This window comes from Pituophis catenifer, unplaced genomic scaffold, assembly GCF_029215685.1.
Source record: "Pituophis catenifer annectens isolate HBS135680 unplaced genomic scaffold, rPitCat1.0.hap2 SCAF_1, whole genome shotgun sequence".
In the NCBI taxonomy this organism is placed as follows: Eukaryota; Metazoa; Chordata; class Lepidosauria; order Squamata; family Colubridae; genus Pituophis; species Pituophis catenifer.
In genome coordinates this window covers 25,448,708-25,472,027 of record NW_027256881.1, presented here as the reverse complement: position 1 = coordinate 25,472,027, position 23,320 = coordinate 25,448,708, and the positions used below count along the sequence as shown (strand labels likewise).

At 38.6% G+C, this 23,320-nt stretch overlaps 2 protein-coding genes across 5 annotated transcripts in view; one reads left to right on the top strand and one right to left on the bottom strand.

The window, feature by feature from the left end:
* ADCY3 (adenylate cyclase 3) overlaps positions 1-10,001 on the top strand; it is an 83,896-nt gene extending 73,895 nt beyond the window's left edge. Inside the window, exons 16-22 of the mRNA XM_070932203.1 lie at positions 1,752-1,833; positions 2,359-2,517; positions 2,955-3,101; positions 4,307-4,423; positions 6,579-6,705; positions 7,487-7,611; positions 8,946-10,001. Of these exons, the coding sequence (XP_070788304.1) occupies positions 1,752-1,833; positions 2,359-2,517; positions 2,955-3,101; positions 4,307-4,423; positions 6,579-6,705; positions 7,487-7,611; positions 8,946-9,128 (940 nt within the window). The 3' untranslated portion in view covers positions 9,129-10,001. The remainder of the gene's footprint in view (positions 1-1,751; positions 1,834-2,358; positions 2,518-2,954; positions 3,102-4,306; positions 4,424-6,578; positions 6,706-7,486; positions 7,612-8,945) is intronic.
* Positions 1-23,320, bottom strand: part of CENPO (centromere protein O) — a 28,870-nt gene that overhangs the window by 3,379 nt on the left and 2,171 nt on the right. For 2 of the 4 annotated variants that reach the window (XM_070932204.1, XM_070932206.1), the window contains 6 exons: positions 22,206-22,375; positions 19,227-19,356; positions 18,142-18,401; positions 16,017-16,185; positions 13,891-14,080; positions 5-308 (listed from right to left, as the gene is read on the bottom strand). In XM_070932204.1, coding sequence (XP_070788305.1) covers positions 13,902-14,080; positions 16,017-16,185; positions 18,142-18,401; positions 19,227-19,356; positions 22,206-22,375 — 908 coding nt within the window. In that variant the 3' untranslated portion in view covers positions 5-308; positions 13,891-13,901. Of the gene's footprint in view, positions 1-4; positions 309-6,387; positions 6,868-13,890; positions 14,081-16,016; positions 16,186-18,141; positions 18,402-19,226; positions 19,357-22,205; positions 22,376-23,320 lie in introns of those variants that run through there. The other 2 variants (XR_011599728.1, XM_070932205.1) reach the window with 2 other exon arrangements.

Below are 23,320 nucleotides of genomic sequence, written 5' to 3'. Positions count from 1 at the left end.
CTTTTTTATTACTTTTGGTATGCATTGCTCTCTTAAATTATTTAACTAATTTTAATGTCTGTTACATCACCAATAAACATTGAATTTACAGAGTAATATGAAGAGATTCTATAGATTAAGTGATGTACATCATAAATTTCATTGAAGAAGGTTATAAGAAATGAAGATGCTAATCTGTTGGTTGAGGTGGTTAAGGTTACTAACCAGGAATCATGGAAGCTCGCAGAGTCACTTTGGGTCAGTTGCTCACTCTAAGCCCAAACTTCTTTACAGGATTGTTGTCGTAGAGGAAGTTGTATATGTTCCACCTTGAGTTCCCAAAAGAGAGAATAAAGATATAACAAGTAGATAGTACAAAAAAGTGCATTCCATTCAATTACATATATTTAAAGGTGGGTTCCAAAATGAAGAATCTGTGGTACCAAAGCCTGGAATTTTAAAATAAAGAGTATGGAAGTCAGAGGGAGAGTAAGCTAGCAAGGTTTTGTTCGTTGAATTCAGGAAGAGTAGCTTTGGATGCAGAGAATCCTAAAAACTTGTTTTGTCTTCTGCACCCTCTAATGCATTTTTTCCTTTGGACAGCACCTGCAATGAAACTATATGTAAAATACTCCTAAATTTCCATGACCTTTCTTTGCTTGTTGAATGAAGTTAGAACTGAGATGCATACTACATTCAGCTGTATTAACATGTCAGATATTCTTTCTAGGACTACAGTTAGTTCTTGACTTATATCCGGTTGCTAAGTGACCATTCAAAATTAAGAAGGACCCCCCCTCCCCCCAAAAGGTAGTTGTCAAGGTTCCGACCAATGCTCTAATGCAATTAAGAGTCTCAAGCCATCTGGCAATAAAAATCCAGTCTTTTATTAGCAGCACCATGTCAGCATTACCTAGGTGAAGCCAACTCTTGGTTTCACGCCTTGCCTCTGACCCTGTTTCCCCCTTCCCCCCAAAGTGTGTCACCCAGTCATTCCCCAACAAGGTAATTTCAAAGGTTGTAGAAGTCATTCCCTCCAGGCATTGCTGGTATCCACGGAGATGGCCTTGACTTGCTCAGCCAGAATGCATCTTGTTATGACTGAGGAGTAAATTCCTTGGTGCAGCTGCAAGGTGCAATTTCCCATCTCCCTGCCTATGGCAACTCGGGAACAAGTCAGGGAAGCTTCATAAATTGACAGTAGTTATGACCCAGATTTGAAGTTCCAACACTTTCCCACTCTGTATGATCACAATTTGGGCTCTTGGCAATTGGTCCATATTTATGGCCTTTTGCAGTGTCCTGCAGTCACGTGACTATGATTTTTTTTTTGCAGAAAACTGGTATTTACCTCCGGTTCCAGAAAAAAACGCCCATTGTGGACAATGGATTCACTTAATAAATGTGGCATTTGCTTTACAATCACTGCAAAAAAGTTGTAAAATTAAATCAGTCACATAAGTGCTTTGATTTATGACTGTCATGACATATGTCAGAAATTCCAGGCTCCATTACAATTGTAAATCGAAGATTACCTGTACTCCCATTATAAATGTGGCAGTCCAATTCTGAATGCATGTTCTTTCAAATATTTCTGTGTGTAGAGAGCAAGTTGACAGACTTGCTTTTCCTCACATGCTTGTTTTCTATGTAGATCTTTCCACTGCAGACTGAAGTGAAGGTTTCAGGAAGATCTTGATCTCATGACTTGACTGAATATATGTTCACCCTTTCAAATTTTCTAACCATGAATCTTGTTCATTTGCTTTCAGGATCTCACTAGTTCCATCAAAATATTCCATGACAGCGATGATCTTGGTGATGATGCTCAGTTTCTACTATTTTTCACGCCATGTGAGTAGTTTGCTAAATTACTTATTTTAGGCAGTTGGTACCTTGCAAGCTCAGTTTGTCATCAAATTCTCTTAGGGTAACTGTATTTTTCAGCATTTTAGTATTTCAGGATGCCTTATCTATGACAGCTTGCCTTTACGTTCATAAATCTGCAATATTTCCAGTCAAACTGGAAGACAGCTCAAATGGCAAAGATGTGTCTATTCCTGTAAACTGAGGAGTCAACTGTTTTTTGAAACCTATCAGTTCTGGATTCCATTGCTTCAGGGCAAAAAAAACAAAAAAACAAAACAAAAAAAAAACCCACCCCACATAAAAAGTGGTCCTGTTCTTGGTTAGAACATATATTTCCATACATACATACTTTTTTGCCATCAGATTCATTCAGAATATAAATGATTCAACTTGGTAATGGCATAGCTTTTTAGTATCATCAAGGAATAAAAGACAATATCAAATTTTAATGTGGGATTTTGGACTACATTATCAGGGTGACATTTCTCCCCTCTTCCTCCCCCGCTGCAGGTAGAAAAATTGGCTAGGACTTTATTCTTATGGAAGATAGATGTTCATAGCCAGAAGGAGCGGGTATATGAGATGCGGCGCTGGAATGAGGCTCTTGTCACCAACATGCTGCCAGAGCATGTAGCACGCCATTTTCTTGGCTCCAAGAAACGAGATGAGGTACATATTGGTAAACAAGAAGTTCATGGGCAAAACAATATGCAAGTAGGATTTTTTTTGGTTAAGGGGATGATAGTCAGAAATGAGAATTAAATCAAGCCTGTGTTGGCAACTCCGTATATTCCAGTGTATAGATCATATAGTTACCGTACCAAGACGGGGGTTAACCAGTTTGTTAATCACACCATTAAAATAATTTTCTTCCAGGAAGGCATACAATTGATGTATTAACCAAAGGTGGTAAAGGCACTGCTAGCTGTTGCAACCTTCAGGGGAATGCAGTACTATAAACAAGAAGACAATGTAGAAATTATGAGATGAGATTGGGTATAATATTGCATTGCACAATTGAGTACATGAAGGCAGTTATGCCTGAATTCAGAAGCACCGTTTATCTATTTATTGTAATTTCCTCTCCTTTCTTGCCTTTTGTGTAGGAGCTGTATAGTCAGTCTTATGATGAAATTGGTGTTATGTTTGCCTCTATCCCCAACTTCGCCGACTTCTATACAGAGGAAAGTATAAATAATGGTGGGATTGAGTGCCTTCGCTTCCTCAATGAAATAATCTCAGATTTTGATGCGGTGAGCCATCTTTAATCAATAGCTAAAGTAACCTCTTGATCAGTTGGCCCAAAGAAAATCAATTACTTATTCTAAGAGTTGTCCTTGAAGAGATATGCTTCCTGTGTTAGGAACTATGAGTTTTGTTACATAGCAGTATTGTAATCTGTTATTTTATCTAAACTACCTAATGAATTGATTGTCATGAATTGGTAAAACTTGAGATTTTCGTTATACAACTCTGTTTATCAATATATATCTTGCTTTTGGTGGTAGTGCTGAAGAAAAAAAAAGTTCTGCGCCAAACACTCTCTTAAAACCAATTTACAGGTGATCCACAAAAGTAAAACCATGTTGAAGAACAACTTTGTAATTTAACTATCATCTTGTTTTAGCACCAGTACCATTTTCAGGAATTCCTCATGTCCTCAATCCTCATGACAATTCCATTATCCAAAGCAAGAGGCACAGGTTCAAAACACTGATAGTGTCTGTGTTTTGCAATACAGATAATTGCAGTTCCTAAACCAAACACTTGTCATATTTAATAGTCTTCTGCCAAGTCAAGGTATCTACATGGATTTTTTGCTGAAGAAAATCCTGCTTTAGTGGTGGCCAGTGGTCAACAAAGATAGCCAAAGTCAGCTCCCTCCTTTGAAAGGTTCAGTGGTGCCTATATTAATTGCATACTAGAATTGCAAGAAACCAGAATTGATCTGTCTTAATCCTGCCACCGATCACTTTATATCATAAATGTTCACCCCTCAATTCCCTCCCCCTTCTAAAAGGAAGATAAGATCATGTGAATTCAGAATCAGTGCTTCTGAGCCTTGGGAGAAATATCAATGCCACATATCTTTACTGCATTGATAAATTTTTGTCAGCTTGCTCTAGGCATCTTAATTTAAAATATTTAAGCATGCAAATCTAGCATATGCACAGACAGCATACTTCTTTCAAGTTATTGTTTATATTATGTGTTTCGTGAGGTGGGAAACATCTCTGCAATTTTTTTACATGAGGCACACATGGTAGGGAAAACTGCTGTCCTGTATAAATGTGTCTGGGTATACATTACATTAATAGGGTTTACATGTATAAGATTGCCTTGTAAAATCAAGGATTGGCCCTTAGTGTTTCTGATCAGCTCCATAGCATCCCAAATCTACCTTCCTGACTGATTTATTGATCCTTGCAATAATTATTGGTATCTCTGACTCTCACAGCTCCTGGATGATCCCCAGTTCCGATGCATCACTAAAATCAAAACCATTGGCAGTACATACATGGCAGCTTCTGGTGTGACACCTGATGTCAACAGCAATGGTTACAACACTGTTAAGGTAAGCAGTGAAAGGAAGACAGAAGAATTACAACTGTGGAAGTACCCATCTACACCCCATGGTCACATGATCACATTTTAGGCTCTTGACAACTGGTTCATATTTATGATTGATTAGTGTCCCCCAATTTGTAACTTCCCCCAAGTTTCCACTTTTTTTTTCTGCTTTCCAGCCAAACTGGACATTTGAGAGAATGATTTTGCTTAATGACCACAGTGACTCACCTTATGACCAGTGGTGAAATATAAAATTTGTTACTACCGGTTCTGTAGGCGTGGCTTGGTGGGGGGGGGTTTAATGTGACTGGGTGGGCGTAGCCAACTTTTTTTTTTAACTTTTAAAAGCATTTTTTCTGTAACCTTAAGAGGTTGCAGAAAAAAAATGCTTTTAGAAGCCTCTGAAGATCAGGCAACTCAGCTGGGATCGCCAGCGGCTTTTAAAGGCATTTTTTTTTCCTACAACCTCTTCGGCCGAAGAGGTTGGAGAAAAAAATGCTTTTAGAAGCCTCTGACGATCCCAGCTGAGCCACACGATCATCAGAGGCTCTTTTTTTTACTTTTAAAAGCATTTTTTCGGCCGAAGAGGTTGTAGAAAAAATGCTTTTAAAAGTAAAAAAAAAAAAAAAAAAAAAAAGCCTCTGATGATCACGCGGCTCAGCTGGGCATGGGGGGGTGGGGTGCAGGGATTTTTGCTACCGGTTCTCCGAACCACCCGCTGCCATCGCTACCGGATTGGACGATCCGGTCCGAACCGGGAGCATTTCACCCGTTTATGATTATCATAAAAATGGTCATAAAATTGAGACATCATTGTGCAATCAGGGACTGAACTGTATAGATGAATATCAGTGTTTTAATGATTCCTAATTCTTTATTAATGGATGACTCCCTTCAGGCTTTATGTAGATGATAAACAGAGAATATGTTGAACTTTTTGTGACACCTCCTAACGTAAGGGCCTAATGTTAAAAAAAAAAGTATTTCCCTCTGCTCCAACACTGACTAGAACAGGTCATGAAGGAAGAAAACTCATACAAAATATACCTTGCACTCTATCCCCATACGTTGCTCTTGCCAAATACCATGATTAATTAATAAAGTATTGAAAGCTGTTAAGAAGTCAAGAATGGCCAGGATGGATGCATTTTCCCTATCATGGTCCCTATCTCAGTCACTAATTAACTGCAATCAATGCTACCTCAGTACTACTCACAGGAAAGGGTTGCTGCTTCAAAGGCCACCTGAAGCTACAGTCCAACCACCTTCTCTCCAAAATTGAATGGACGACAGGATCAAAGTTATACGGAACTATTGAATTCAGCAGTGATTTCTTGAGAAGGAGCAGACTATCACATCCTCCAATACAGATAGAACTACCCCGTCACTCAAGGATGAATTCACTACCTGTATACAATTTTTCTGTAGTACCTTGATTAATATGGAATTAATTGCCTCTCTAGTTTAAAAGTAGAGAACCTGTGACCCTCCAGATTTATTTACTTAGCGTATGGCACGTGTTAGCCAGGGATCACTGAGGCGGCTGGCTGCCTCTGTGAAAGGAATTTTTTCAGGCGGTGTTATCTTTACCTGTGGGACACCTTAATGCCGGTAGGCAATCTGGGGAGGCTCCTTTCTTGTCCCTATGCAGTTTGTTCACTCATGGGAATCGAGCCGCCAACCTAGGTGGTGGGCAGGCCCAGCGTTTTACCAGGTGAGCCACCGTGGCCCCTTCCAGATTCTTCTGAATAACAACTCACTGCAGACCTAACCAAACTCATCGAAAAATGGAAGTGATGTTGAGAACTAACTAAAGGGCTATAGACTCCATAGCCTAATAACCAGGTATAACTTGTTTGAATTTGTTATGACTGCCCATTCCAACAAACTCTGGGCAGCCTACAAAAAATCTAATACAAAATTAAAACAATTTAAAATATGGACAAAATAAGACAGCCCAGACTCAAAAACCTTGCAAGTCATTAGGAAATGAGTTTTAATATATGTGTATACATTTAACAAAGTCTAACAGATATAAGAGACTTGGGATCTAGACTTACTCAGAGTAGCTGGTAGTAGAATTTAAAGCTGGAGAAGTGTTCCTCTTCTGTTTTTTTTTTATTTATTTATTTTTACTTTTGGTGTTTTGCCTTCCCTAGAAGGAAGATCTTTCAGAAAAGGAGCGCTGGCAACATTTGGCAGATCTTGCAGACTTTGCCTTAGCCATGAAAGAGACCTTGATGAACATTAACTATCAATCCTTCAATAACTTCATGCTGCGAATAGGCAAGTGGGGTATCCTACGTGATAAATATGGACTAGATGGGACTAATCACATTACACTGGAACATTGTAATTGATTAATATCAGACCCAGGGGAAAGGGAATGCTTACACAAGGCACATTACCAGATAATAGCTGTTGGTTTAGATGGCTTTAATGGACTCTCTAAAAGAAAAAGAGGAGGAAAAGTCTATCAGCCAAATGTTTCAAGATGTTCTCTTTCTAAATACTAATATTTAGTATTAGTACTCAGTACTAAGGACCACTCAGGAGCCTAAGTGGCGTAGGAGGCTAATGCCTCCTAAGGCAGCATTTAACATCCAGATGCCTGCAATTACTGTGAGTTCAGTCCTCCCCAGGCTCAAGGTTGACTCAGCCTTCCATCCTTTCTAAGATAGGTAAATTGAGGACCCAGTTTGTGGAGGCAATAAGCTGACTTTGTATAAATATACAAAAGTATGAAGGCTATTGCTTAACGCATTGTAAGCCGCCCTGAGTCTCCGGAGAAGGGCGGCATATAAATCAAATTAAAAACAAAACAAAACCTGATGAACAACAGTGAAGTGGGGAGATTGCTACTGCACTCATATGTTTGGGCTCCCGAATCTAGATATTTGACTGGGTATTGTGAAAAATAGCGTCCTGATTTCATTGTTCAAATCCATCAGGGATTTGTTTTCCCTACTTGTGGTCGTGTTCTGGCTCTGAGACAGATCGAAAAGTATTGTTGAATACTTGATGCTTTTGTTTCTCACTTTCTCTTTTTGTTACAATGTACTGACAGGCATGAATAAAGGAGCAGTGCTAGCAGGGGTGATTGGTGCCCGTAAACCTCACTATGATATTTGGGGGAACACTGTGAATGTGGCAAGCCGGATGGAGTCTACAGGTGTCATGGGAAATATACAGGTGGGGATACTCTTCTGCTCTGATGGGAACAACAGGAAGGTTTTTGAAAATGGTGGCAGTTAACTGTATAGACATTTCTGACTCTAACTGCATTAAAGCCAGCTTTAATGACTACTGTGTAGTAAGGTCAGAAAAGGTTAGAAACTGTGACTACAGATGGAGACAGTAGGGCTCAATATGATAGCAGTATTGTATGAACTCATTATTTCTTATCTATTAGGATGCTCTCAAAAGATACAAGAAACTTACCTAAAGTGATTTCTCAGTTCACCTCAGTGAAAATTAAAACGGGAGGTCTGTGTTAATCAGATAATGAACTTGGGGGCATTTTAAAGGAATTATATTCCAGTCACACACAATGCCAGCAGACTTGGTGGCTTAATTACAATTTGCTCTTAAGACACAGCAACAATCAATTGGGTTCACCCAGATATAATGGACCATTGTAATTCACAGTCAAAGCACTGGTCATTCTGATTGAAGGTGATCAGAATATATTGGCAAAGTTACTTAATTGGCGAACCCAGAGATAAGGAAGAGCTGTGGTGGCACAGTGGTTAGAGTGCAGTACTGCAGGCTACTTCTGCTGACTGCAATTTGCCAGTTCGAATCTCACCAGGCTCAAGGTTGAGTCAGCCTTCCATCCTTCCAGGTGGGTAAAATGAAGACCCAGATTGTTGGGGGCAATATGCTGACATTGTAAACCGCTTAGAGAGGGCTGCAAAAGCACTGTGAAGCAGTATAGAAGTCTAAGTGCTATTGCTAATTATTATAATGGTGAGGGAACTGACTTCCCACAGACCCTTGCCTGCCATTATCGACCATCAGAAACGGCTGTTAAACAGATAAGGAACTCCAAGGTTCTCCAAAAGATAGGTTGAAGACTATTAAAAAAAAAAAGGGAGGCTCCTCTTTAAAATGGCAGTGTTAGTCAGTTGTGCAGCATTATAACAAAGTCCCAAGTAAAAGAAAAGGTATTTAATAATTTAATGATTGCTCTTTGCTTATATACTCTTGCCTCCTGAAAATCAGGAAGTGATTTCAGGTAAGTAGCGAGTTTCCAAAGTGATGAAACGTAATTTAATAGAACCATATATTCTTAGAGTACATTTTCCTGGATTTATGCTGCAATAAATAAAAGATCTCTGTAGAATTCTACATCTGCATTTATTTTCATTTTGATGAGGCTTGACACATCCTCCTTCCACAAAATAGCACAGCCTTTTAGCTCACTTCTTTTGGGTCAGTTAAAAAGGTTAAAAAGAAACATTTGGTTGATAAGCTTTAGCTGCAACCAGTTTGACTATATCTGTCTATTCTCTCACCCTTTTTAGGTGGTGGAAGAAACTCACTTTATCTTGAAAGAGTATGGCTTCCGCTTTGTGCGTCGAGGGCACATTTATGTCAAAGGCAAAGGTGACTTGCTGACCTATTTTATGAAAGGACGTGAGAAGCAAGATTCCTTTATCAATGGTTCATGTGTGACTTTGCCTCATCAGGTGGTTGACAGTTCTTGAAGTTCTCACACTCTACATGCAGATAGCAGAAAAAAAGCAGGTACCTCTGTAATGCCCAAAGACAAACTGCTTTCAGCACTTGCTGCTCTGGATGGGAGATTGATATATACACCACTGATAGATTTACAGGAAATCACCCCTTTGCTTGTTCCTTTCTTCTTGAACATCAGTTTGCATTTGTCTCTTGATATAGAAAGGGCAGTAGAAAGGAGGTTTCGATAGGAAGAACCCTGCCTTTTGCACAAATATGTGGCTTCTTGCACATTCAGGCCTGGAAGTAATAGAATTCTCACCGCAGCCTTGCTTGGCTAGATCACTTTGATTGCATTATCTTTTTAGTTCAAATGTGCAGTGGTTTTGATTTTCCATTGATCCAAGCTCTGCATAGACTTCTTTGTAAAAACAAATGCAAGTTCAGAATGGGTACTACAAATGGGCAGATGAACTGGGAACACTGCATAAAGTTCACACCTGACCCACTTGGTTCAAATGGAGTTAATAATTGCCTCAAAACAGGCATATAGCAGAAAGGAAAAAAAACACGTGGGATCTGTCTTTTCACTGTGACAAGATGCTCTATTTTGGAGAGGGAAAGGGAAAGAGATAATTCAAGTATATGAATGTGTGTGTGTGTATATATAAAACAGATATCTTTATATTTTTAATGCATCTTAATTGTGAAAGTAAGGTGCCTCTTTCAGGTTGTGCCTTGCTTCCTTTTCTGCCCTCATCTTTGCTGATGCTTTAAAAGGAAGAGATTTATACAGCCTGAACCGAGGCTGTTTTATTAAAAGCCTTCATCTGATTGTTATGTTGAAATAAAAATTATGTAATTTGTTTAGTTTCTGAAATAGATTCAGTTTGATTTTAAAATCACTGTCTCTTGTTTTCTTTTGGGGAGAAAAAGGAGTTGTGTCATTTACAACTAAAGGGAATTGTGCATGTTTGGGCTGAATGCTAAATTACCTTATTAGAAGAAATGATTTCTGATTTTCAGAGTGATGTCTAAGAGTGCCATTGTGCTATTGGAATATTTAACTATAATAAGTCAAGAGAGGATAACTAGTCTGTTGATGCACCATTTTTGTCTGATTTAAACATAAACCAAAGAGCAAATTTTGTATTGCTAAACACTGAGGACTTGTGTCTTAACGATGAATCCCAAATCAGCAAAGGCTATGCTGGGAGGCTTATTTGGAAGGGGCTGCATGGTAAGGAGGGCTGCTCTGTTAAGAACCACAAACCCTGATTATTAGTTAGCTTTTTACATTTACTACCGTACAGATTAGTACTTTTTTAAAAATCATATTGCACAATAAATAAAACATGTCCAAATATAGAATATATAAAGGAAATGTTATATCATTTCCCCATTTAATCTACGAAAATGTGATATCACAGCCAAAACTGAGAACAGCTTTCCTCACTTCTGTAATGTGTAATCTGTTTTGGGAGCTTTGAGTGAAAGACTGATACAAATGTGCCAGAGGACCAACTTCATCTTCTTGCAGCGTTTTCATATATACAAAATCTTAATCCATACAGATAATCCTACTAAATCAGATACGTGTATAATTCCACATATAATTTCTCCTTTCACACAGGTAAGGTAGACATACTGTCCTATGCCCCTTTGCAGAGCTTGGCCAGAATCAAGTAAGGAGAGTTGTGATGGAAGCAGGACAAGCCTAAAAAATGAGGGTCTTTGAATACTATTATATCTACAGTTTTAAAAAAATGTAAGATTATGTTTTTAAAATAGATGGTGTTCATGCTGGAGAACAAAAGTCATCATAAGGTGAGATGAGGTGGGCAGAATTAAATAATGTATTCATACTACTAAGGGCCTTGGGTGGGACAGGATGCAAAGCAGACTGGCTATTTTGCAGTCCTTGGTCTTATTTCAAAGTCTCTGGTCCGTCTATTTCCCTATGATCATTTTAACTTTGCTTTCGTAATACTTGCTGTACATGTATAGGTAGTCCTGGAATACAACCACAACTGAGCCTAAAATTTCCATTGCTAACCATTGCAGTTGTTAAGTGAGTTTTGCCTCATTTTACGATCTTTTGGCCACAATTGTTAAGCCAATCACTACAGTTAAGTGAATCTGGCTCCCTCCCTTGACTTTGCTTGTCAGAAACTGGCCAGGAAGGTTACAAATGGTGATCAAATGATTGTGGAATAATGCAAATGTCATACATGGCAGTTGCTACGTGCTTGAATTTTGATCATGTGATTATGGGGATGCTGCAGTGGTGGTTAGGCGTGAAATCACTTTTTCCACTGCCATTGTAACTTCAAATGGTCACTGAATGGTTGTAAGTTGAGACTACCTATATGTAATTTGTCTTTGAATACACACATAGTGTATATTCTAATAAACTCATTTAATAAACACAAAGCCTACACAGGTAGTCCTCGGTTTACTACAGTTGAGCTCAAAATTTTGGTTGCTAAGGGAAACAATTGTAAGTGAATTTTGCCCCATTTAAAGACCTTTCTTGCCACAGTTGTTAATTAGTTAGTTAGTTAGTTTATTATATTTATATACCGCCCTTCTCCCGAGGGACTCAGGGCGGTGAACAGCCATGGTAAAAACAATATACAACAAAAATTAAAAGCTTATTAAAATAATTCAATCATTCGGCCAAATTTAAAATATCCAACTAAAATCATTTTAAAACCCCTATCAAAACCCAATTTAAAAAACCTTTATCCTGTCAGACCAGCTTGCTGGAATAATAGGGTCTTCAGAGCGCGACGGAAGGCACGGAGGTCGGGGATCCTTCGTACGTCTGGGGGCAGTTCATTCCATAGGGCCGGGGCCCCCACAGAGAAGGCTCTCCCCCTGGGGATCGCCAGCCTACACTGTTTGACTGACGGCACCCTGAGGAGGCCCTCTCTGTGGGAGCGTATTGGTCGGTGGGAGGCAATCGGTGGCAAAATGCGGTCCTGTAGGTAACCAGGTCCTAAGACATGGAGCGCTTTAAAGGTGGTAACCAACACCTTGAAGCGCACCCGGAAGACCACCGGGAGCCAGTGCAGCTCGCGCAAGATAGGTGTTACATGGGAGCGACGAGTTGCCCCCATTATTACTTGTGCGGCTGCCTTCTGGACCAGCTGGAGCCTCCAGGTGCTCCTCAAGGGGAGCCTCATGAAGAGAGCATTACAATAGTCCAGCCGGAAAGTGACGAGGGCATGAGTGACTGTGCGCAGGGCGTCCTGGTCCAGAAAGGGACGCAGCTGGGAAGTCAGGCGAACCTGATAAAAAGCCCCCCTGGCCACGGCCGTCATATATATATATATATTTTAATTTGATTTATATGCCGCCCTTCTCCGAAGACTCAGGGCGGCTTACAATGTGCTCAGCAATAACCTTCATCCTTTTGTATATTTTATACAAAGTCAGCTTATTGCCCCCACAGTCTGGGTCCTCAATTTACCTACCTTAGAAAGGATGGAAGGCTGAGTCAACCTTGAGCCTTGGCGAGATTCGAACCCTGCAGTAATTGCAGGCAGCTGGTCTTAATAACCAGCTTAATAACAGGGTGCCTTAAACCCCTGTACTACCAAGACTCTTATGATATGATCCTCCAAGGACAGCCGTGAATCCAGGAGGATGCCCAAGTTGCAAGCCCTCTCTGAGGGGGGCAAGATCTCATCCCCAATAGCCAGCGATGGTGTCAGCTGGCTATATCGGGCCGAGGGAATCGGTTAAGGGAATCATTGCAGCGGTTAAGTTAGTAATATGGTTTTTATGTGAATCTGGCTTTCCCCATGGACTTTACTTGTCGGAAGGCCCCAAAAGGTAATCACATGATCCAGGGACACTCCAACCGTCATAAATATGAACCAGTTGCCAAGTATCCAAATTTTGATCACATGGCCCTGGGGATGCTGTAATGGTTCTAAGTATGAAAAACAGTCATAAGCCACTCTTTTCAGTGACATAGTAACTTCAAACAGTTACTAAATGAACTGTTGTATGTCGAGGACTACCTGTATTAAATATTCCCTATGAAGGCCTAATTGCTTTTGCATCAGACAGCTATTCCAGAGGTGACATTCAATCATTCTAGGCAAATTAGAGCCGTGATGGTGCAGTGATCAGAGTGCAGTATTGCAGGCTAATTCTTCTGACTGACAGCAGTCAGCAGTCAGTCAGCAACTCAGGTTGACTCAGCCTTCCATCCTTCCAAGGTCGGTAAAATGAGGACCCAGATTGTTGGGGGCAATATGCTGACTCTATAAACCGCTTAGAGAGGGCTGCAAAAAACTGAACTGGTATATAAGTCTAAGTGCTATTGCTATTATCTAATAAAACATACAAGAAACTGCTTTTTTACCATTGAAATTTGCAGAATCAGAATTTCAACATCAAAACTAAGCAAAGCAGATAATTATAACGTAAATATTGCCACAAGGACAAGTTTCTGGTCCCTTTCATGGGAAAAGGAAATGAGCTACATTTCCATAGGAAAGTAGTAAATACTTCAGAGACTACAGCATGTAAATTAAAAATGAAAATGTGACCAATCTATCTTGTATTTACTTGAAAAAAGACTAAGCTAAAGGATATTATCTGCCAAGTTTTTATTGGAACATGCTCTATCATCCTTCAGGTTGCTAATAGTATTTCAGCATTCTGAAGTAGTTTTATTTTTAAACTAAAATAAACTAAACAACTCTCCATCAAAAGTATATATTTTCTGGGTAAGAACCATATCTGTTACTGTGAGATCCTTCTTCATCTTCCTACCTTAGTGGAATTTACAATGCAGCAACCTCAGAGGGCACACTAGAATAGGAAGATGAGGCGGCTGCAATAGGTTGATTCAGATTTTCAACTGAGGCTGTGATAGAAATAAAGACATCTTGAAGAGGCTTCTCATAGAACAAAGCCAAATGAGCTGCTGCCATCTCGTCCACAGAAATTGGTGCATCTTTTGCTGAAGGAAAAAAGAAGACAAGCAGTTGCAGTATGAAAAATTTGCATTTATTTCACTCCAGTTCTAATCTTTCTGGGTGGTGGATGATTTTTTTTTCAGTTGAAGTCTTTGAACCCCCACAGTAGAGGAGAAGTTATATACTGAAACAAAATATGTACCTCTAATTGGGTACCCCCATAAATAGGTACCGCTAATACATCTGAATTATTTTGAATTAAATACATGTCCACTGTAAAGAATATTGCAAAATTAGAAGGAATTCTGTTTGATATCAAGAATAAAACTGAGGGATGAAATTTATTGAAAACAAACAAGCTGATTTTTAAGAATTTGGGACAAGAATTTATCTTGGCAGTTTTGAACTGATAGATGTATAGAGACATCTATTTATAAGTGGGAACTCTACAATATACTTAGAAACCATTTGATAACCTGAACCAAATATTTCTGTTCAAAATTCTAGAAGATACGTATATTGGGGAAAATTTCATTACACAAATGAAATCAATATATGCTTCACAAAGGGTACAACAATTATCGTTAATGGGGTATTGACTAAACCAGAGGCCAGCAACCCATGGCTCTGGAGACGCATGTGGCTCTTTCATCCCTCTGCTGTGGCTCCTTCTTGCCACAATTGATAGGGCTTTCGGTTAGGACAGGTAGAGGAAAAAGGACCCCGTGCTAGGAGGAAACTCTATGGTGGGGGAACCGGACTTCTGGTTGGCAGAGGAAAAAGGACGCTGCGCTAAGAGACTCTATGGTGGGGGAACCGGACTTCCGGTTGACTCCAGAATTGAACAGGGTGCTTCTGGTTAGGACCTTTGTGGCTCTTTGAGTGTTTAAGGTTGCTGACCCCCGGACTAAACTCTGTGAAATACAGAAAGGAATAAGACAAGGATATCAGCTTTTGCTGATTGGCTCGACCTCTTCCCAAGTAATTGGGCTAAGATGTGCCTCAAGCACTTCTATAAGACCTCCCAAGCCAGAATCCAATTGAGAGTGAAACCCAGCAACTTTATCCAACCGATACCTAGAATAATTATCACAGCAGACCCGGTCACCCGAAATGGGGGCATTGGCTGGCTATCTGTGGATATAATATTCTTTGCTGCTTTTACTGCCACAAGTCCAAGAGCTGCTCTGTAAGCTCCATAGAACCCATAGAGTCCACACATGTGTGATCTGGTCTGATCCAAGTCATCACTTATTCTAAGCCACGACCAAGATCTCAGCAGTTAGAACATCAGGAATAATCTCCAACCTCCCCTGAAACCCTAGTGGCTCCATCAATTGCCTGGTGTGGGCTGATTGAATAGGCCCCACCTCCTTGCAATGGGGGATAGTTACAGACCTCTCCTGGGTTGAGGAGGATCTGTCCATGACAAAGGAGTGATGTTAACATCCTCCAGCCATATGAATGTTTATAGGTTTAAAAAATATAGCACTTTAAACTACACTCCCACTGCTGGCGGTATCGAGTGTAGGGCTCATGGCTTGCAGCAGCTCTTATCAACCAATAAACAGGCTACTGCATTTTCCATTAACTACTGCTTCCGACCTGCTTGTAACTATAAGTCTCATATTAGATACTTTTATTGTCATTCTTTTTTTACTTTGAGCACACTGGCACACTTAAAAATGAAATCCTGTTGCTTGCTCTCAAGAGAGTGTATATCTATCCAAACACATACCTAACACACATATACACATGCTATATATATACATACATATATATATATATCTGCCCATATACATACACACACACACACACACACACACATATATCACTGTCCATTTTGAATACATAGCGGAAAGAGGTAACTTGAGAGATCACAATGCTGATATTTAAGTCACCAAGAACTGAGTTGAACTCAAAGGATTCTTCACTTTAATAATCTCTTCCTTTTGTCAAATACAACCCATTACTTCTCACCTTTACATACAACAGTGACCTTGGTTGGGAGGGCATTCATGGGATTTCCATATATGATCTTTGCTGTAAACGGAAAACTTCCATCTTCTGTGACACGGTAGTTAAATTCCAACTGATTGTATAAGGAATTTCCTTTCATGCATCCTTCAAGAAAAACGGCAAAATGTTCCTGCAAGGAAGAGGATAATGCATATCATAGCTAAGATCATTTTTGGAGGTTGTTTTCCAGGTGCTCTCCCAGATATAGAGATAAGTATAGAGATAAAGTATAGTTACCAGCAAGGGGGGAAGGGGGGCTTATGTGTGAAGGCCTTCTGAAATGGAGATTTTTCTGAAACTCTGTATTATTTTAAATCCAAACTGACTACAGATTTTTTTTTTTTTTTTTTTTTTTTTACTATTCCAGGCTTCCAGAAAGGTTTTAAAGGTTTGAAGTTTTTAAAGACATTGACTACAATTTTAGATACTGGTTATTTTTAAGATTTGTGCTCCTTTAGCCCTTTATTATTTGACTTTAATTTGTTCTTTTTGCTATTAGTTAGGAAGCTCTCACATAGTTTGTTAAAATTAGGATTAAAAGGAGAGCCTCTATTCCAACTTGACAAAGGCAGAGAAGCCTCTTCATTATTGAAACCTAGCCAAGGAGTTTTTGAAACTAAAGGAGGGATGTAAACTTCTGCAACCACTTTCAGTTGGTTCTACTGTATATCTCTATCTAAACACTACTCTTTGGAAGACGAGACATTGGGCATTGGCACAAGCTATAGTGATTACCAACGTGGGTAGGTGTGGAATGGGGGGAAATGATTTTGTCTGCATCAAATATCATTGTGGAAATGATGTAAGGTATGTATGGGAAGTTGGGAAGGCAGCAAGGAATTAATGGAAAGGGACCCAGAAGGTGGGGTGGGCAGAGGGAAAAGAAAAAGTTTCCATATGCAGCTAACGCTTATGTTGCTTTTCCCCCTTCATTACTAAGGTTCAGTGAAAAGGGTGGGGCTTGCAGCCCCTCATTCAGAAGCCCCACCTTTTTTAGTGAATGGATTTTTTTCTTTAAAAGACAAGTTTTGCAGTGAAAAAATATGAAAACCTTTGGGGTGAGTTATACATTTACTGTACCTATATAATTACATAGGCGTAACTTCTGTACATGTATTTTTAATTTTTTTCTGATGTTGAACTTGAAAGAAAGAATAAATTTTGTGTGTTTTATAACCCTGTAATTCCAAGATTAAAATCTATCACATTCTGATGTTGCCAAGTCAAAACTTTTTATTTAGCTTTTTGTTTAGGATAATCACTTGGACAACCTGTTTCTGCTGATCACAAAATTCAACTTTATTTTACTCATCTTCTCAGGCTTTGAAGAAGAAAAAGCATTAAGTCACACTAAAAATGATTTATTTTTTTAATGCAGTGAGTTTTCTAGAAAAAAAATTAAAATCTCTTGAGATTTGGCATAATTAGAACAAGTTCTGTGGGGTCCTTGGTGCTCTCTTGAGCTTGGTGTTGATTGATGTTAGCTAGGTTGGTAATGAAACATCTGCAAAAAACCCACCAAGCTTAGAGAGACTCTAAGGACTTCGCAGTTTAACCCTGAGGTACAAATGTTCTCTTTTATCGGTAGAAGAAGTTCTCCCATTGCTGGTCACTTGAACAAAAATCTCTCTTCCTCTTTCTCTCTCTATCATCCTTTCTCAAAATACAAGCATTATTTTCACTGCATCTTGCTACATGACTGCATTTTTATGTTTATTGTATTTCATGTAAGATTTGCTTTCCCTTGACTATCACATGCAATTTGAAATACAAATAGAAACACCTCAAGTGTCAGAAGAATAATGTTCTCCTCTCATCTTTTGGCCTAATTGTGGCAGAAGACACATTTTTTAAAAAAGAAAGAAACACACATACTAAAAATAATGTGAATCTAATCTAGTATACTATTCATCCTTTTTCTTGTTGTTGTTGCAAGGATTGAATTATAACTACTATTTTAGTGTCTAGACAAAGATACTGCTATGCTGAAGTCCACCCAGTGGCCAGTTTACATAACTGCAGTTCAAAAATTTACAAACTGCATACATAGATTCATAGGGCTGGAAAGAACCATTTCCCCCCTTACCTGTAATTGGTCTACCTGGAATTTCCTCCTAGCATAAGCATTCAGATGATCTGAGAGTACAGACAGGAAGCACTTGATATCTTTCTGCAAATGCTCATGAGCTATTTGCTCCAGTGGTATGAAAACTGGGATTGAATGGTGTTGAATCCGGAGAGGCTGCTGTATAAGGATGTCTACATAATAGGAATCTAGGTAAGTTCCTTCAAAGGCAGTGCTAATGCAAAAGGAGACTCCTTGCTCTGTCAATTTTCCACTTAGGCCTAGAAAAAATGCATTTAAGATCAGAATTTCAAAGCTGGGTTGATAAAGTAATATATCTGTCTGCTGCTAAATAAAATGTAAATCCTCACTCAAGTTCAGCATAACAATATTGTATAAGTGATTTGCCACTGTGTTCTTCAGAATGATTTTCAACTTCCCAATCTAGTCTACAATCCTAAAATTCCTTGGGAGTTTCCCCTTCAAGTTCTAACCAAGTTCTAATCCGATCTCAATGTAAAATCAATTAGATATTGCCATCTGCTCCTATACATTTGTTCCTTAACAAATTATTATTTATAAAATTCTCAGAATGCTTGCTTATTATCTATGTATGCACCTTCAAGTCAGTCTTAGAGACTACATGGACAGGTCCAAGCAGTTTTCTTGGCAGTAGCTTTGGTAGTGATTTACAATTGTATACAGTTAAATCCTAGAACTGAAATAAAATAGCTGCCCTAAGTCACCCAACTGGCTTTGTGCCTACGCCAGGTGTCAAACTCACAACCTCCTGGTTTCTAGCCTGGTGCCTTGAACCAGTACACTGAACTGGCTCTCTTATTACTTCATGCCTACCTCAAAATTCCAAGCCTTACCCATCTTTTTGTTGTCCCAGTCTAAAATATTTGATAAACAGCTCTATTTATTGAAGAGTATTGCATAAAATTAGTCAGATATATTATGGGAAGAGATAGGGAGAGTAACCTAGGACCTTAGCCTGATAAGTTCTAAGCTAAAGTAAAGAGGAGGAATGCCTATGATAAACCATATTGCCAGGCCACTGGCTAGCCTAAGAACAAAATCTGATCAATATGTGACAAAGGTACCTGTCAGATGAAAAAGTTCTAGCAGACCCTTGGCATTCTCTATCTTCCACCCTAAGATGTCCTGTTGGCTTGTCGTTGTAGCCTTAGAAACTTGCAAACTGTTTTTCATAGCATCTTTGTGTGGAGTGGACTACAAAAGAACAGGAGAGTTACAGCTCAATGATTATAACTTGTTAAGTCTATATTGCCCAGAAACATCCATTACTTCTACTAAAAGGAGCTTGTTAAGGAACATGTGTTCAGAACCATGTTCCTTCCAATATTTGACAGGCTGTGTGCAAGTAAAAAATGTTTTGTACAGCTTTTCCCAAGCCAAGTACAAATTCATATACCCACAAGATAAGTAAATTAATTGTAATTCAATGCTCAATAGGATAACATGTTTTCCTGGTCTAAAAAAGGAGAGCTGCAGTGTAATTTCCATTTTATCTGGTTAATATAACCATTGGATAACTTAAAACTAGAAGCTGTTTGTATTATCTGATTTCCCAGGATTTATCACAAGGGTACATTTTTAATTATAACTAGAAGGAGATATCCAGCAATGGTAATAAAATTTAGTAGCAACAAATGTATTATGCATTAAAGGGCAATGAATTTAGAGAATGTAGCACAAAGACTACACATGATACACAGATTCATTTACTAGCTACCCCAATTTTCCCCTAGTGTGCTGCACAACCGAGACCACATGGTTTATTTATGGTTCAATGTACTATGAAAAATGAGATGTTGCTCTAATATCTGTAGTTATGAAGACCTTTGAAAGGCTAGTGCTGGCCCATCTGAAAACCATCACGGATCCGTTGTTAGACCCCTTACAAATTGCCTACCGAGCAAATAGATTAGCAGATGATGCTGTTAATATGACTCTGCACTACATCTTACAACATCTTGAATCTCCAAAGACCTATGCAAGGGTCCTCTTTGTAGACTTCAGCTCAGCATTCAATACTATCATTCCACATATTCTTCTGACTAAACTAAATCAGCTAGCTGTACCTGATCACACTTGTAAATGGATCACAAGCTTCCTTACAGACAGGAAGCAGCAGGTGAAGCTAGGCAAAATCACATCAGATACCTGTACAATTAGCACAGGGCCCCGCAGGGCTCTGTGCTCTCTCCACTTCTCTTCTTTTTATATACCAATGACTGCATCTCAAAAGATCCCTCTGTTAAAGTACTGAAGTACAAACAGTGACTGGTCTCATTCGAGACAACAACAAATCTGCATACAGATGGGAGATTGAACAACTAGCCTTGTGGTGCAACCGGAACAATCTTGTAGTAAACATATTCAAAACGGTAGAAATGGTGGTATATTTTAGGAGAAACCCTCCTATACCACCACCTCTTACAATACTAGACAACACAGTATCAACAGTAGAGACCTTCAAGTTTCTAGGTTCTATCATATCTCAAGACTTAAAATGGACACCTAACATCAAAAACGTCATCAAAAAAGCACAACAAAGAATGTTCTTTCTGTGCCAATTCAGAAAGCTCAAACTGCCCAAGGAGCTGCTGATTCATTATTGAGTTATTTAATAATTATTGAATTATTTAGTCTGTCATCTGCACCTCTATAATTGTCTGGTTTGGCTCTGCAACCAAACAAAACAAACACAGACTTCAATGGATAATTAGAACTGCAGAAAAAACAATTGCTACCAACCTTCCTTCCATTGAGGACCTGTATACTGCACAAGTTAAAGAGGGCTGTGAAAATAAGAGCCCTGGTGGCTCAGCAGACTAAAGCACTGTTATTAACATCAGCTGCCTGCAATTACTGCAAGTTCAAATCTCACCAGGCTCAAGGTTGACTCAGCCTTCCATCTTTTCTAAGGTAGGTAAAATGAGGACCCGGATTGTGGGGGCAATAAACTGACTTTGTATAAATATACAAAAGTATGAAGGCTATTGCTTAACGCATTGTAAGCCACCCTGAGTCTCTGGAGAAGGGCGGCATATAAATCAAATAATAATAATACAAAAATCTAGAGATCCTGAACATAAATTGTTTCAACTTCTACCCTCAAAACAATGCTATAGGGCACTGCACACCAGAACAACTAGATACAAAGTTTTTTTTTCCCACATGCCATCACTCTGCTAAACAACTAATTCCCACAACACTGTCAAACTATTTACTAAGACTGTATTACTATTATTCTTCTCATCCTTCCTATTACCTATCTCCTCCAACTTATGACTATAACTTTGTTGCTTGTCTCTCTACGATTTATATTGTTTTATTTGTTTCCTAGTATGATTTGATTGGTTATTTAGTAACCTATGACTATCACTGTGTTGTATCTTATGATTCTTTTTTTTTATTTATTAAAAAGTTTTACAAAACAAAAAACATTTTTACAAATTTTTTCCCCCTCCCCCCCGGACTTCCCAGAGCAAAATACAGGGTATAACATTTATCAATCGTATCTTATGATTCTTGATGAATGTATTTTTTTCTTTTTATGTACACTGAGAGCATATGCACCAAAGACAAATTCCTTGTGCGTCCAATCACACTTGGCCAATAAAGAATGCTATTCTATTCTATTAAGCAAAACACAATTACTGATAGATAAGGATACCACATTAACACAATATAAGAATTGCAAGTCAGAAACAGAGATCACAATGCCTCAAGAAATAATGCATTTATAGAAACAATACCTACACCCACCTCTTTTACAGAAATGATTAATATACCAGTAACTGAATTATCAAATATTCTCCTTTATTGAAATTGAATTATCAGACTAGAAATGTTTAGAAAATTGTTTAATATGTGCTCATTTTCCTTGGAACTTTAGAACATTTAAAAGCTGTTTTGACTTCTGTTAAAGTTCAAATTATATAGTATAAGTTTATAGTTTGCTTAGTAACTCAGCTTCATGATTTACATTCTGCTAGCCCTTAAACAGGAATCCACCCTATGTTGTCTTTATTGAAGATATACTTCACACTCACCTGTGATTGACAAACATTTAGTTTGGTTTTTAACTCATCTCTTTGGTTTCTCAGCTCCTGGATCCTCATTTTCATCTTCAATATCTTCTCCTCATACTCCTTTATTTTCTCTTGTTTCAGTGTTACGTTGCGGGCAGAAGCCTCCAACTTTTCCAAATGAGATAATGTACCTGCAAAGAATATGCACAGGCAAAGAAAAACAAACAAAATTTTAATATAAAAGTCGTACTCAATCATCTTCACAAACTGAAATAAAGTGGCCTAGAGTCATTGATTGATATGGGTGGCTATAGAAACTGAATAAACAAATGAACTTGTGGTCAGATATCTACCATTTTCAATTAATTCAAGAAATTACTTCTTGAATTTTTTAAAGATTTAAGTGTGTATTATTTGTGTGCAGAGGAGTGAGAACTACAAGATAATCAACCAAACCATAAAGAATACAATGGAGACACAGCTTTGAACATTAATATATGATCTGAAATGCAAAATATGTTCCAAGACATATTCTTACAATAACCACTTTATTTTTCATAACACTCAATCTAGTGTGCAACGAGGAATACACCTGCAAGAGGAAAACCTTGGGTCAATCAAATACCTAAATTTAGGAAAAATCTTCCATATATACATTCTTACTTGTTGATTATAAACAGTGGCTCCAAGAATTTCCCTGTCACTGCGTTTTTTTATTTACCAGCTGAGCTCATCATTTCTGGACTATCAGACTTTCCGTAGCATGCCAAGAATTGTTATCAGTAAGCTAAACTGCGCAAGTCTGTCCACCCATATTCCTTCACACTTTCTTTTGTTCTCTTGCCAGGAAGGTCCGGCTGAGAAATAGCCGGCACGAACTTTTGCAAAAATGTAACAATTAATTTTCTTAGTTAGTGAGATGTTTTATTTTCTTTATAACAAATAAATGAATTTTCTTAGAAGAAATATCTTCGGGTTTTGTTTTCTTAAAGTATACTTGCAAGGAAAAGTCTCGATCCACTCCTCGTAATCAGGTACGATTATCCCAAAAGCAGAATGGGATTAATCAATGCCCTGACATCCCCCAAGAGGCACTTTTAGTAAGATTAAAGGTACCATACCTTGGTTTCAAGCTT